The following is a 15,030-nucleotide window of genomic DNA, read 5'->3' as shown; positions in this document are numbered from 1 at the left end:
AATGCACACGTTTAATGACATACGTGGTCAGAGTATAGGTTAATTATCTGTGCCACTCTGACGCTTTCCTGTCAGTCTCACGTTCTGCAAGAAAATGACACATACAAATTACCAGGGAGGGATTTTAACAGGCGGTTTGTGTGATAATTGATGCAGCCGGTTTGTGCGTAAAATCGACCCTTTCTGGTTCCAACTGGCTTTTCCAGGAGCTTAGGTTTGATTTTGCTGTTGGAATCTAGTGCACTCTTACCGTTGGATCAAGTTTATATGTAAAAAATATTTGCGTAAAGACTAATGATAATATTAATAACAATAACCATAGGGGGTATTTTTCAACCTCAGTGTTAGTAGTCGTTTGTTTCCTTAAAAACAACATTTAAAGCTACAGACAAGACACGGCTTAGCCTAGATGTTATCAATATACGGTCCTCGGTGTAAGTGTTACGGCGGTGACGTCAGAACAAAGAGGACCAGGCTGTGAGCTCAGAGGCTGACAGGCGAGACACAACCTGTGCCGGTGCGCCTTCTCCCGAACTTGTCTCCATTCCGCTGCAGGTGAACGGAGCAGAGCAGCGGTACCGGGACATAGAGCAGCGGCGCGCGACATGGACAACAAGTCTGTGGCTCTGAACGCGCCGCGGGTCGGTGGCGGCTCCGGGGCTGTGGATAATGAACTCGTCATCACATCTACTTTTGGGACTCTTCTGTCCGTTGTCTATATAATCGGAGTGTCGGGAAACGTGTACACGCTGGTGGTGATGTGCCACTCGATCCGCTTCGCCACCTCCATGTACATCTCCATCATCAACTTGGCGCTGGCGGACCTCCTCTACCTTTCCACTATCCCATTCGTGGTGTCCACCTACTTCCTAAAGGACTGGTACTTCGGGGATGTGGGCTGCCGCATCTTACTCAGTTTGGACCTCCTCACCATGCACGCCAGCATCTTCACCCTCACCGTAATGTGCACGGAGCGCTACCTGGCCGTCACCCAGCCGCTGGACACGGTGAGACGCTCCAAGAGTTACCGCAAAGCCCTGGCGTGGGGTGTGTGGCTGCTGTCTCTGGTTCTCACCGTGCCCATGATGATCATGGTCGCTCAGACCACTAAAAACACCCCAGATGGGGGTGTTAAGAGGATGTGCGCACCCACATTGGCGCCTCTGGCTTATAAAGTGTATGTGACTGTCCTGTTTGGCACCAGCATCATGGCCCCGGGGCTTGTCATCGGCTACCTGTATGTCAGGTTAGCGCGCACTTATTTAGAGTCTCAGCGCAACTCTGTGATCAATAAAGGCGGCAAGAGGTCACCAAAACAGAAGGTGCTGATCATGATTTTCACCATCGTGCTGGTGTTCTGGGCGTGTTTCCTGCCCTTCTGGATCTGGCAGCTGCTGCCTCTGTACCACACCAAGCCGCTGAGGCTGGCCTCGCAGACGCACACCTGCATCAACTACCTGGTGGCGAGCCTCACGTACAGCAACAGCTGCATTAACCCCTTCCTTTACACGCTGCTCACCAAGAACTACAGGGAGTACCTGAAGAACAGACACAAGAGCTTCTACAGGTACATGTCCTCGTTTAAGCAGCGGCCGCCCAGCCTCCACTCCTGGGGGAAGTCTGCGTCCTCCAGCAACCAGTTCGAGTTCAACTCCGAGACGCTGGTCATGGGGACGCTGAAGTGACTTGGGAGCTGTGCACACGGGAGGAGAAGGCTCTTGAAGCAAGAAGCGCAGTAGGTAGGTCTAATCGTCCCCTCACGCACAAGCCGGTCTTATACTGTGCGTAAAACAAGCGCCATCGTGAGAAAAGTTAGAGGCCCTCTTTTTTTAAGCATGTGTTGAAGTGTTTCTGCCTATTTGCAGGCAATACTCTATTCTAAACATCGGGTGTTCTAGAAATTTGAACATTAAGCCCCCAACACCTCAGGTTTACTGTAATCTAATGCACTGGCTTACACCTCGGCAAAATTCACCAAATAGTGTTCCTTTAACTGGGATGTGAAAATCAAAGTTTGAAAGGTGAATATTATTGATTTATTGAAGTTATGCTGACTTGGCCTGCATTGTGATTAGGACTTATAATGAGTATAATGAGAACATGGAGTGAAATGAGGGTAAGGGATGTGATGTGTTGCATTCCCATGATTATCATCTCCATACAGTCTGACCTCTCAGTTGAGAAATGTCATGTTGAGACAATACTAACAAAACATGAGTGGCGATTTAAGTTGGCTTCTATCTTTGACCATTTAAAGATGTTTCTGCAGTAGTTGTGGCTCACCAGTCTAAGGACAAATGACACAGCTAGCTTTGATGTTTATGGTAAGGTAGATGCTGGATAGATCAGTAAAATGCTATTTGAAGACTCGTCATTTGTGTCACCATTTTCCTGTCTCCAAAAGGTTTGTATAAACAAGTCAAAAAAATTCAGGGTGCCCATATTTCTCTGTCAAGTTTGTATTTATAGACATTGTCAACTGCAGAAACAGGCTTTAGGGAGGTGTATGCTTTCCAGACAGACGTTGGGATCTGACGAAACAAACTACAACCCTTCTTGAGACAGAAATTGACAACACAGATGGTTAGGGGGTGAACCGAAAGCATACTGTGGAAATTAAATGACATCTTCATGCATATTACACGTTAGAGTTACTTGATCATAAACATTCAAAGAAACTTTGTTAGTTGGGCTTGTGCAAGTGCCACATAATTGTTCCATAAACACCTTTAAGCTGTAAAGGATAGCAGGCAGCTAGAACCAAAAATCATATCTTGCTCAATTTTTTCTCACCATCACACTCCCAGCTGTTGCAATGCGGGATGATGACAGAATTCAGTAGAGGCTGGCATCCTTTTTGACATGACATGATTTCAACCCCAATTACAAAAAAGTTAGAACGCTGTGTGAAATGTAAATGTAAATGGCATTTTTGGGTTGGGGCAAGGATTTTAAAACCTCATGAACCATATTTTTATCCAAAGTATAACATACAAAACATGCTAAACGCTAAAAGTGAGACATGTTATCATTTCATGAAAATTTTTTGCCTCGTCTTGAATTTGATGACAGTAAAACCTCCCAGAAAAACTGCAGGGGGGGGTTGTCATGAAAAGAGACAGCTGAAGGAACATTAGGTTAACTGGCAACAGTTTTGCAACATGACTGGATTTTTGAAAAGGGGCACCTTAGAAAGGCAGAGTTCAGCATTCTGCAAAAAAAAAAACTCCATTTAAAAATTATTAAGCAAGTTTCGAACAACATTCCTCAGTGTAAAATTGCAAGACATCACCTACAGTAAATAATATCATCAAAAGATTTTCAGAATCTGGAGATGTTTCTGTGCACAACGGAGGTGGCCAATATTTGATGCCCACGATCTTGAGCCCGTCAGGCAGCACTGCATTAAAAGCAGGCATGATTCTGTCATCACTGCATGGGCTCAGGAACATTTCCAGAATTTATTGTTTGTGAACATAGTTACGGTTCCATCCATAAATGCAGGTTAAAGGAGCCATGGCATTAAAATAAATGGAGGCTTTTATATATTTTTATAAGCTTTAGTGGTCCCCTAATACTGTATCTGAGTTTTTTTTCCCAAAATTCTGCCTTGGTGCAGAATTACAGCCAGTCCCAAAAAATGAGCTTTCCTTAGGATCCTCAGAATGAGCTGTTTAGGGTCTGCAGCTTTAAATGCAAATTAGGAGGAGAAAGGCGGGGCAAAGATGCTAGCGACTAAAACTAGCGAAACCTGTTGAAATGAGCTTACTTTGACAATATGACGAACTAGTTAGTGAACAACTTTCCTAACACAGTCAAACATCAAGCAAGTGCTACACAAGACACAGCAAGACGACAAAAAAGGCGTGCGTGAAGGGGAAAGCAGGATTGAGGATTTTGACATTCTCATCTGATTGCTCTGGTTTGCAAAGATGCACGTAGCGCTAGTCATTTCAATCGGGGGAAAGGCAGATATCGTGCGCGCCATAACACCAACAGCAGGACGGCTATCAAAACAACAAATAAGTACACAACACTCACGTTACAGTAAATTATGTGTCCACTCGCATACCAATGCTATTTACCGTTACATTAGCGACAGTGAATGAGTTATTAGCTGCAGAGCTAACGACAAAGATAGACTGACCGTTTTGACTCGGGAACCATGAATGAATTAGCCTGACTACGTCATACTCACGATTCTAGTCAGAATGTGAGTCTGATACCGCTCAATAGAGTTTTGGGTATGGGGCGTGTTTCAACCGAACCAGGAGAAAAAATGCCTCTTCGCTCAATTGGATAGACCTACAACCAATCAGAGCAACGTAGTATGTGACGTAGATTAAGCAACACGCACTTGTTGTAGGAAGGACGGCAAAAACATATTTTCTATCGATAAAAGCCTTTATCGCGTTCCTCTGTTCGTCTTTCAAAATGAATGCAATGTGGAGATCCTGTAGAACAGACTCGATGGCAGAATCTACACACCCTAGCTCTCCAGCGGCAGCCATGTTTGTTTCAAACGAATTCAAACCAAGCGCTCTTTAGTGACATAGTCGATGATGTCCCTGTTGATCATCTGTCCATCATCGTATAAAGCCCGCCCTGGCAATCTGATTGGGTTGACCAATTCCAGGTCGGGCATAATGATTTCCCAACTGAGCAGAGCCAGACCGAACTTCCCGACCAAACATTTTATGGGCGGGGCTAAGTTCGGCTGGCACCCAGGCTATGAATGAATCATTATCCTGATGAAATGCACTGAATTTAAGGAGCGTTAAATTACTTACTTGTCCGAGGTCTGTAGTTGGGCCAAAGAGAGTTGGTACTGATCCAGGGTTAATTTTCAGACGTTCGCAAGGCCAGCTCGGTATTGGCCCAAGTTCTGGAAACATTCGTCGGTGAAATGTTTGGCGCACACATACACAAATCTCTTCAGTTCTGTTGTCACTTTCCCAGAAAAAAACAAAATCTGTCCACCTGCTCTTTAGAGGTTCTGATGCAGGAGCTCTAAACAGATTTTTTACATCCATTGTACATCCATGTACGGAGCAATGAGCTGGCCAAAGAGCTGTGGGGGGGCAAGGCAGTTTTGGCATAGCCATATATGGGCTCTGGGGGGAAATTACTTCGACGTCACATGAGGCAGGTTTCCCGATCAGGCCATCTGCATGGTCACATTACCAAAGGCGGAGAATAATTTCCATTGCATGGTTTAGGTCTATCGTCATTTTTAGCCACTGGGGGACCGCAGGCAGGCTAGGGGAACTCATATTAATATTCAACAACCTTAAAAAGTGAAAATTTCATGCCATGGCTCCTTTAAAGCTCTATCATGCAAAGAAGAAGCCACATGTGAACATGATTCACCAATGTTGAAGTCCTCTCCCAAAGTTAATTTAAGATGGACCAAGGCAAAGTATAGAATATCACAAAATAACGGCAACACAGAGCACCAATAGTTTTTAGAAATTCATCTAGAATTGTTCATTTGATCTTAGGTGCACATTTGTTTTCATGACTGTATCAGCCATTTGCTTTTGCAGCTGTGACAGCGATTCATTTTTCAAAATTCCACCTTTGGACCTGACTTCTGCTTTATATGAGGTGTGAACCTGTTTGATTAACTCACCGTATTATCAAACACCACAAAACACTTTGATATTAGTCAGAAAATCCCTTTCTTATTCTTCCTCTCAGCTGTTGCCATGTTTCACTGTAAAACACCACAAACCGAGAAGCTCATTTCTATGCATAAGTGTTCATGAGATGAGACAGCTGGAGCTTTTCTGTCTCAAAGACATGTATGTCAGGATTATTATTATTTGTTAACCATGTGATGGACTGGGAAGCTAAGGCTTGAATCTAAATCACTATATTTGAACAGAGATGACTGATTATTCAAAAATTCAGATTTTATTTTCACATACACACACTTTCTAACCCGCAAGATTTAGGACTTCAAACTGGAAGCTTAGTTTTGGAAAATATCATGATTTGGGCAAAGATACATCCTTTCATTACAACTAGGTGAAATAGTGAAATCTTTTTAAGTGTTGCCTGGGTTACGTGCCCACAGGAGATTTCACATTCCCACATGCACAATTGCATATTTATGAAATGTTAATATACTGACATAGGAAAGAGAAAGTTCATCCATTCACATTCATTTCCATACACACTTCATCTTATTTAGGGTTGCTGGGAGACAAGAGCCTGTCCCAGCTGCCACTGGGTGAGAGACAAAGGTACACCCTGAAAGCAAAAGCACACCCTCTTTTGCTTCAAACGTTTTGCATATCAGAATATAATTTTAAAATCATCTGGAGCCTTGTATACAAAGACTTGCGTGGATTCCCTACTGAAACATGGCGTGCGCTCAAACCCAAATGCCCTCCTACGCACAAAAATATCCGGATGTATGAATTTGTGCGTACGCATGAATCCAAGCACATGGAGGTGCTACTTTCTGAAGTGGAGGACCGCAAAAATGTGCATTTTGGCACGCCGTCCTCTGGCATAAGCAGCAAACGTAAGAGGAGTGGGTGGGAGAGCGTGTGCAAGGCTGTCAATGTTGTAGGATCTGAGAAGCGCACACAAGCAGAGGTGAAGAAGAAGTGGTCCGACATTAAGGTGGATGTGAAGCGGAGACTGGCTGCTCACCGCCGAAGTGTTGCCTAAACAGGCGGGGGACAGGAGAAGAGGGGCCCACCCTGTCTGAACAGAGAGTTGGCGCAACTATGGGTGACACTGCTCTCTCAGTGGTGGTGGGAGCACATGTAGGTGAATCTGATTACCCCCAAGGTAAATACCGATGTTTTTGTGTAACTCACAACAAACGTGATCATACAGTAACGTGCAGAAGGGCGCCGGGGAAAAGGTGAGGCTGATTAAAACATTTCACACTTCACGCACGGGGTTATTAACATTTGCAATCAGGGGCTCGTTAGAAAGATGTTAAGCTGTAGTTTAACCAGCAAAAAACTGCAAGAAACTAACTTTAACCAACAACTAATGATTTTGTAAAGACGGGATAAAGATTGGGGGCGCACATACTCAATGCGCGTCACAGGGAATAATATTAAGACAATTACACGAATAAAGTTACCATCCCGCACTGTAACCTTGTAATCTGTTCCCAACAAACTAAAAACTGGACTTGGACATGAAGATTAGGAAAACTAAGACATGAGAAAACTAAAACATGGGCAAAACTAAGAACTAAACATTAACTTGAAAAACTAAGACATGATAAAAATAAACAAGAACTAAAAACCGAGGCATGAGATAAACTAAAACATGATAAAACCCAAAACCAAGAACTAAAAACATGGCGAAAAACCCCATGGTTGTGACAGAATCAACTGTGAAAGGGAAAAGTAACAGATATTTTAATGAGTGATGCATAGATAAGCCTCATACATTCTGAAAGTTCACGAGTAACAAACTGTGTAGATAGATGCAAAATGAAGGAAGTCGCGATGCATCTCTGGACACATGAGATGCTCCTCAAATACAGACTGACCGAAAAATGTCACATTTCCTGTCATAATGAAAATTATCTGAACATTATCTTGAGCTGTGACATTTCCTAACAAATGTCCCGAGGTAGATTGGATATTTCCGTACACTTTGTTTGTGCTTGCATTGTATGTCAGATGTCCCAAACTCATGCATAAATTCATTGCAGTCAATTTCTTGATGCAACAGATTGTCAGAGCTTAGGTGGAAAGAATGGCCTCCATTCCTTTTCATTTTCTTTCTACTGCAGCACATGCATTCAGGATTGATACAAAATTTAGTAAAGAATTGGTCATTTCCTTTCCGGAGCCTCAAAAATCTTCCTTTTGATTTTCTGTACTTTAAAGAATACTCATAATGGCTTTAAATTGATCTTGTCCTATAGCCTGCAAATCCGAGAGCAAACCTTTCTCTTAAAATAAATGGCACTCCTTAAATACTCAGAAATCACATGCATCATCTAGTAAAATCTGCGTTAACAAGACTTCTTTCCCTAACATGTTTTTAAGTTGATACATTGACATGGTACACCTTCCAGAAACAGAGCAAACTCAGCAATCATTTAGCTAATCACTTGAGCTTGATCTTTGGTTCACACCACCCTCTGAACAAAATATCTGGGTCTTTAACTGCTAAATGCTTCTCTGCATCCACCTGCAGGCTGCTAATTTTGTCTGCATGTAGTAAACAGTTTTTCATTTTGAATTTTGAATAATATACAAACCCCACATCCAGAAATGGGAGGAAGATCTCCTTAACCAATCAGAACTTAAATCTATAATTTGTTCATTTGTTTATATAGATGAAGGGATTTTCAGTGTCCTCAGTGACCAACTTGATTAAAACTTAGATAATGTAAACATATTTAGGGTTTAACGGCAGCAACATACCCTGACATTTCCGACAAGTTCTAAAGATCAAAAGAGTCAGAAAAGTGGGTAGAATACACAAGTAAAGGCATTCTGGAAGATTGGTGAAGATGAGAGTGTCAGGATTGGGTATAAAATGATAAAAGGTTTAGTCTCTCCAAGTAAGGATAGGTTGTTGCGCACCTCTTTGCATAAAAATACATTTGCTGTACCACATTGCACCTAATTCTTTCATAATCTACACAGTATAATGTAAAGGACCATATTGACATTTTGTAGTGGCGTTTAGATTTTTTTTAAAATGATAATAATAATTTGAGTTGGGTTATGGGAAAAATATGTCTAATTTATTTTGTTTCTGAATTTTGAGTTTTTAAATAAGATATGTTAAATAACCTGGGAATCCTATGTGCCTATACTATTTAAGTTTGTCCTACTGGTAGCTCCGTTGGTTACACGGTTGTCAAAGCAGCCAGCGTGGGAATGCTACTACATTTGTACGTATTAGACTGTTTGTGGCACTTGTGGTCGCAATCTCAAGCTTTGTTTTGTACCCGTTTAACATTTTGGTGACTGAAAAAGGGACCGTCGTGCCTTGTGTTTGCATTCCTTGGAGAGCGCAGCGAGGTATGATATTTTTGTGTTTGTAACTTGCAGAATCATGTTTCTAATTTTCGCATTATGTGACTTGATGACTTTTTATTCGTTCATGTTATAATAATGTGTGCTGTAGAAATAGGTTGGTTAAATGATTGTTGTGCTATATGTTTTGATACAGTTTTCAGTGACATGAGTACTCAATGACTTCAAGTTAAATAAAGAGACCATTGGTCAACACTTTCAGTAGTTTTCATTCCAAGGTTTCGCTACATATAATATTGTGAAACGATTCAGAGAGTGTGAGGATAAACCACTGTTGGATGGCCGTGACCTTCAAGCTTTCAGGCATCACTGCATGACAATTCATCTTGGCACAATTATCGGTATAAACACATGGAATACCATCGGAAAAACATTTTAACTCAACACGGTCTGTCGCTGCATGATGAAATATAACCTGAAACTGTTTTATACAAGGAGTAAATCAAATAGCAACTCCGCACAGAAATTTGACCAAGTTTGAATTTTTATGATATTTTCTGGCGAAGTCTAATGTATTCTTAACGCTAATGAAAGAGTTCATTAACCTCCGGTATCTGCCTCTCTTTATGGCAGACTTTGATAATGACATGCCTATCTTTTGGAGTGTTCTTCACTGAGCTAGATGATGTGATATGATTTTCCTTCAAAGGGGAAGATACCGCACACTCTTGTCCATCATGCTGAATTTTTTTTCACAAACATGATTTTCCTTCATCATGGAAAGGATGCTGCAATCATCTACCACTCTTGTTTTCTATAAAAGTGCACGCCGAATGTTCCCGCTATATTCCTGATGGAGTCGCTTTGTTTTTGCCATATAAAGATGGCCTGTTACGCTGGTACTGAGAGGTCCTTAGCTCAAGAGCGTCCAAGACCTGGAATATCATAACTCGTATCGGTGTCCAGATAGTCTGTATAACTATAAATCAAGGTCTAAGGAGATTTTTCAGGATATTTAACGACCATTCAAAAGCTAAAGTCATCATAATGACTGTGTCTTACTGACTTTGATGTGCAAAAATGGTGTCACTCTAATGGTGAGACGTGTAACACCACATAGAAAAACACTTTTCAATTAAACCAGTTGACGTTTGGCCACATTTCACGTGCTAGGAAATTTCCATTTATGAAGTGACCTTTAAAAGACAGACCATGCTGCCAAAGTGTCATCTGTTATGAAAGGTATTTGAAATTTGTCTGTCAAATCAAGATTTCTTTGTCTTTATAGTTAATACCGGTAATAGATCCATCCATTTTTATGAATATATGAATTTTTACATCTAAATATGAGCAGGTGCCTGTATTCATGAATGGAGTTTAAAAAAGAAAAGACAGTGAGAAAAAAACAGGTAATGGGTTTAAGGCAGTGTTTAAACTGTTTATATTGACAGATGACCCAAAGAGTTTCAGCTAAGTCAAACTTCCATTAGCCATTGTAGATGCTGATAAGCATTATCATGGCCACATTCATGGGGACTTCAAAGATCCAAGCGCCAACTGTATAAGAGCAATAACCGTGGATGTGCTTGAAAACCAAAATGGATACGGAAGAGTTTGCAAGCAAGAATAATTCCGGTTTAACGAGAGACATGGGAATTGTGTTAGCTGAGGGTCATAATGCATTTTACCAGTTAAAGTACTCAACTCCAGTACTTGAGTCAAAGTATTGATACTCATGGTCAAATCTTATTAAACTACAAGTGAAACCAGATCTTTTTACACCACTCTGGTGTGCATTTTAGGAAAGAAAAACTGCAACAGCGGATTACAAAGCCTAAAAGGAACGAGTAACGACATGCTTCCTAGAAATGTAATGGAGTTGAAAGTACAATATTTGTCTTTCAAATGTAGTGGAGTGAAAGTCATAAGTTTCCAAAAAAACAAATACTCAAGTAAAGTACATATAATAGTACAAAAAATGTACTAAAGTACAGTAGCCTACTCAAGTAAATGTACTCCGTTACTGTCCACCACTGCATGTAACACACACAGATCTCTGCTTCGACAGGGCCAGATGTTAACAGTGATCTGTGGCTCACCCTGCTTCTCCTCAGCCACACTAGCAGTACCTGGCTGGCCCATCCGTGTGTAATGAACGCGTGGATTGTGAAGTGCTTTGTTCCTCCTTCTTCCGCTTCACTAATGCAATCTGCACGCGATGACGACGAAGAGTGCACTCCAAGTGCACTCCAAGTGCCTTTCCACCAGTCTAAAGTGGGTCCTCTTGCTTTATTTACCATCTTTATCTGAACAAAATACAACAAGGAGGGTTAATAAAGCAGAAGAAGCACCATTGGCAAGTTGCTGATGGATGGAATGGTTGAATTCTCGCGATAAGAAAGCCTTAGTTGCTTCCATTTAGATCCATTCTTCAAGTTGGCTGATTGAAATAGGGAAATGAGCAGCATACACACTGTGGTTTATAAGAAACAACTGAGCAGTTGCCAATCCTTGAAGTAGGGTTTTTAAAATATGCAGCTCTCAAGGTGATAAGATGTTCATAAATAATTCCCTTTTTTAGGGCACAGCATGTATGATACGGAACTGACATTACTGGTAACGAGCACATTTTTTTATGGCATGGTTTCCTCAATTCCACAACATTTCAGCAGAAGGTGCCACTATTCGGTGTTAACACACATGCCAAGTGAAAACGATTTCTTGACAGGTGTAAAATTAACTGACAAATTAGTAATGGACGGTTGCTTGTTGGTCTTGGAATAAATCTTAGCCTGCCAGAGCTTGGTTTTAAACTATTAAGTCTTTGCCTAAGTTTCACAATTTTCCAGATTGCTCGAAAAGTCGAAAGAAGCAGATTCATTTAGTTATCTTGACAGCATTATAGTGGTGGTAAATGACAGGGTAAAGCAACATCGTTTGTGGATTGAACCTTCAGAGAACCTCGTGAATCATATCTCACAATATGGTGGTGTGCTTCTATTGAGCAGCAGAGTTTTTTTCTATCAGGGTGTATGGTGCATTTTTCCACAATGACTTATCCAGCACAGCCCTATGCACAGAAACTGGCAGTGTTCCCACACAAGTCTCTTGCAGATGTAGGCATACCGCTACGATTCTCACATAACTGATGAAAGCAGTACATCCCCAAGGAGCTGAGAGCAGCAATATTTTGCTGTAGGTGCAGCAGTTGTCTGTGTGTGTGTTAAGTAGATGTGAAAACAACACCTTATGTGGTCTTCACATCCATCTCATATAGACTTCAAGTGAGGTGAGCAATTATGTTGCACACAGATGTTTTATTACCGACTGTTAAGTGGCAGCAACAACACATTTACATTTTTGGAAACTTGTTATAGTAGGCAAAGTTTAAAGCTTGCTCAAGTTTTGTAATCCAGAACATTAGATTAAAGGACTCAGTACTGTGACAGAGGTAACAGAACTATAACTCGACACTGCAGTTTCCCTTCAGCTTGAGATAGATGGAAAGACGTCTTTCAGCTCGTTTTGGTGCTGCGGCACATGGTTTTGTTGCATTGCATTTAGTCCCACTGCATTCATTAACCTTATTTGCACATGCAAAATTTGACTGTATATTTTGTGGACTTTTGTGGACATCCACTTCAGGTTTAGTTTTTTTTTTTTTTTTTTGCTGGACATTCGTCACCACCTGATGCAACTAATAGTTACTAATAATGTTAATCAATAAAACCATTTGAGGTAATCAATTGTAACCAGGTTTTTGTGATAACGTGGGCTTATTATACGTGTCAAGTTGTTCGGATTGTTACTAAGTACCTTTCACTTGGAGCAAAATTGATTAAGCCTATTAACATCCAGGTTTATTAGCTTCAAACCATTTTATGGAAAATGTCTGAATTGCATTTCTTTTTTGCTGTTTTTCCAAACTATCGCTTCAGATTTGTTTAGATTTAGATTTAGATTACTGGAGCCTAAGTTGATAATGGTATTTTAGTCGTGATTTCACCTATAAATCCCACCTACTCTAATAAACTGCTATCAATGTATGCCACAAAAAAATGTATCTTAATGTAAAGAAATACACGTGAAATATAAAGAAAATTATTAATTACATCAAACAACAGGAAAACATCTCTAAAGAAAAAATAAGAATGAGGTGGTGGATGCTTCGGAAAAGCTGTGGGAAATTAAAAAAAAAAGCATAGATGATGACAGATATGGATACGATAATAGATATTGTTCACTTGAGCTTTGTTGTTTCTTCAAAATGGTTTTCGTTGTTTCACTGTTTCGTTTTCACCAACTGCACGAAAGCAAGAGGCGCAAACCAAAAAAGAACTTTAACATTTGGGTAACAGGTCGCAGCCCTGAGTGGGAGATTTAGTCAGGAAAAGTTATTTCAGTCTGAGATTCACCAGATTTAAATGCCCTCTTCAAGGAATTGACAGTTCTCCTTCAAATGGAAACATCCACAGAAACTCAGAAAATAGACAATCCCAGCGGCTTCAAATCTATTTCATCAGAGAAGCAGAATCTTCACAAGGAGTCCCCTCGATGACCTGCAGGGAACCGGAACACTTTTGATATTTCGGCGAGTAAAGGACTAAGTGGTGGCTTTTCCATCGGGCCCCAGTTTCCCTTGTATATAGATTAATCTATTTAATTAGTTGAAATGCATAAAATAAAATCATTCAGATCATCATCAACATCAGCATTCAGACCCCTACTGAGTGACAAAGCAGCCCCAAAATAGTTTTCTGTATATTCAAATAAACAGGGATCACCTTAGCTGCCGCATGTAGAAGTTGCTCAATTAGGGTATAACTGTAAAGACTTTTTGCACTTATTTTAAATCCAAAATACAAGGGGACATGGAGCACACGTTGAAAACGCCAACCAAAAACCACACAACTGTAGAAAACTGGATAAAAACACAAGGGTCTTCAACCAGAAGACTCCTCGACTCAACATGTGGCTTTTTCCTGTTACAAGAAGAAAAGTTACAAATACTGACTTAGCAGCTACAGTATACAAATGTTCTAAGTAAAAGCTCCATATAAAAACTAATTTTTTCCCCTCGTCTCTCATCCCTGTTCCCCCTCTTTGTTGCAGGGCTTGTCCGAGCAGATGGGCAGCACCGCCATCCATCATCCTTGGATGCCTTAAGGGCAGGGTGGGGTCAGAGATGGCGTGAGCAGGGTCACAAGTGAAGGACACAGTAATGGCGTAGCATGACCCCCATGTTACCTTCTCCACACGGTGGAGGTTCTCTGAGCCAGAAGAGAAAAATGAGACTCGTCCTGGGGATGAGAAAAATAAATAAATTAAGAACAAGAGCAGACTCTTTAGGGAAGAGGGGAATATGAGAATGATTTTAAGATGTTTAACAGTTAAGAAAAATACATGATTTGCCTTATTTGTAACACTAAGGCGCCGTTTACACATACCTGGGTGTTTTGAAAAACGCATATTTTCTAACCTTAGTTTGCAAAAAAAAACTAGGTGCACACAGCCCGGTTTTTAAAAAAAACACGTCTCCATTTATCCGGAGAAATACGCTATCAGGAGCTGTTAAATTACGCCACGCTACACACGGTGGCAGTGTTAGAACAATGAGAATTCCACACAAGCCAATCAGAAGCCTAATAGAGAACCGCTGACAGGAAGAACTTCCAGATCCTTTTCAAGAAGAAAATATGGCGCCAGGCTCATGTGTGTGGACTGATAGCGAGACTGAGCTACAGAAGCTCCGCAATTGCTGCCCTCCGCCCGCGCCCTAATGCACCTTTGTTGTTCAATACATTGTATGACTGTAATTTTCAAAATCACACAAGCGAGTATAGCTCTCAACAACAGAAATGCTGCTAGTACCTCCATGCTTGCTAGATAAACAATGCATGGCGTTATCACGCTAGCATCCTGCCACTATGGTGGATAGGGGCAGGGCTCTGTACTATGACGACAACTCCGCATTCCATTCTAAAAACATATCGTTTTTGTCTCTTTCAACCAGTTTACACACAAACGCTAAACGGATTTTTTAAAAAATCTCCACTTT

The 15,030-nt window shown here is 41.0% G+C and overlaps 2 protein-coding genes across 2 annotated transcripts in view; one reads left to right on the top strand and one right to left on the bottom strand.

Annotated features, from left to right (window-relative positions):
* Window positions 1-557: 557 nt before the first annotated feature.
* LOC142373750 (urotensin-2 receptor) lies at window positions 558-14,908 on the top strand. Its single transcript, XM_075457124.1, has 2 exons — window positions 558-1,739; window positions 14,085-14,908. Exon 1 carries the CDS (start codon window positions 606-608, stop codon window positions 1,683-1,685), a length of 1,080 nt encoding a protein of 359 aa, XP_075313239.1. The 5' UTR covers window positions 558-605; the 3' UTR covers window positions 1,686-1,739; window positions 14,085-14,908.
* LOC142373734 (2-oxoglutarate and iron-dependent oxygenase domain-containing protein 3-like) overlaps window positions 13,269-15,030 on the bottom strand; it is a 40,379-nt gene continuing 38,617 nt past the window's right edge. The window contains exons 9-10 of the mRNA XM_075457110.1: window positions 14,134-14,272; window positions 13,269-13,275 (exon numbers count right to left, since the gene is read on the bottom strand). Coding sequence (XP_075313225.1) covers window positions 13,269-13,275; window positions 14,134-14,272 — 146 coding nt within the window. The remainder of the gene's footprint in view (window positions 13,276-14,133; window positions 14,273-15,030) is intronic.

Source organism: Odontesthes bonariensis, chromosome 23 (genome assembly GCF_027942865.1).
Source record: "Odontesthes bonariensis isolate fOdoBon6 chromosome 23, fOdoBon6.hap1, whole genome shotgun sequence".
NCBI classification, from domain to species: domain Eukaryota; kingdom Metazoa; phylum Chordata; class Actinopteri; order Atheriniformes; family Atherinopsidae; genus Odontesthes; species Odontesthes bonariensis.
The sequence above is the reverse complement of the archived record's forward strand: the minus strand, read 5'-3'. Positions and strand labels throughout refer to the sequence as shown.

What these genes read in the sequence shown, in the direction of transcription:
- LOC142373750 (XM_075457124.1), top strand. Translation starts at nt 606, where the DNA reads ATGGACAACAAGTCTGTGGCTCTGAACGCGCCGCGGGTCGGTGGCGGC.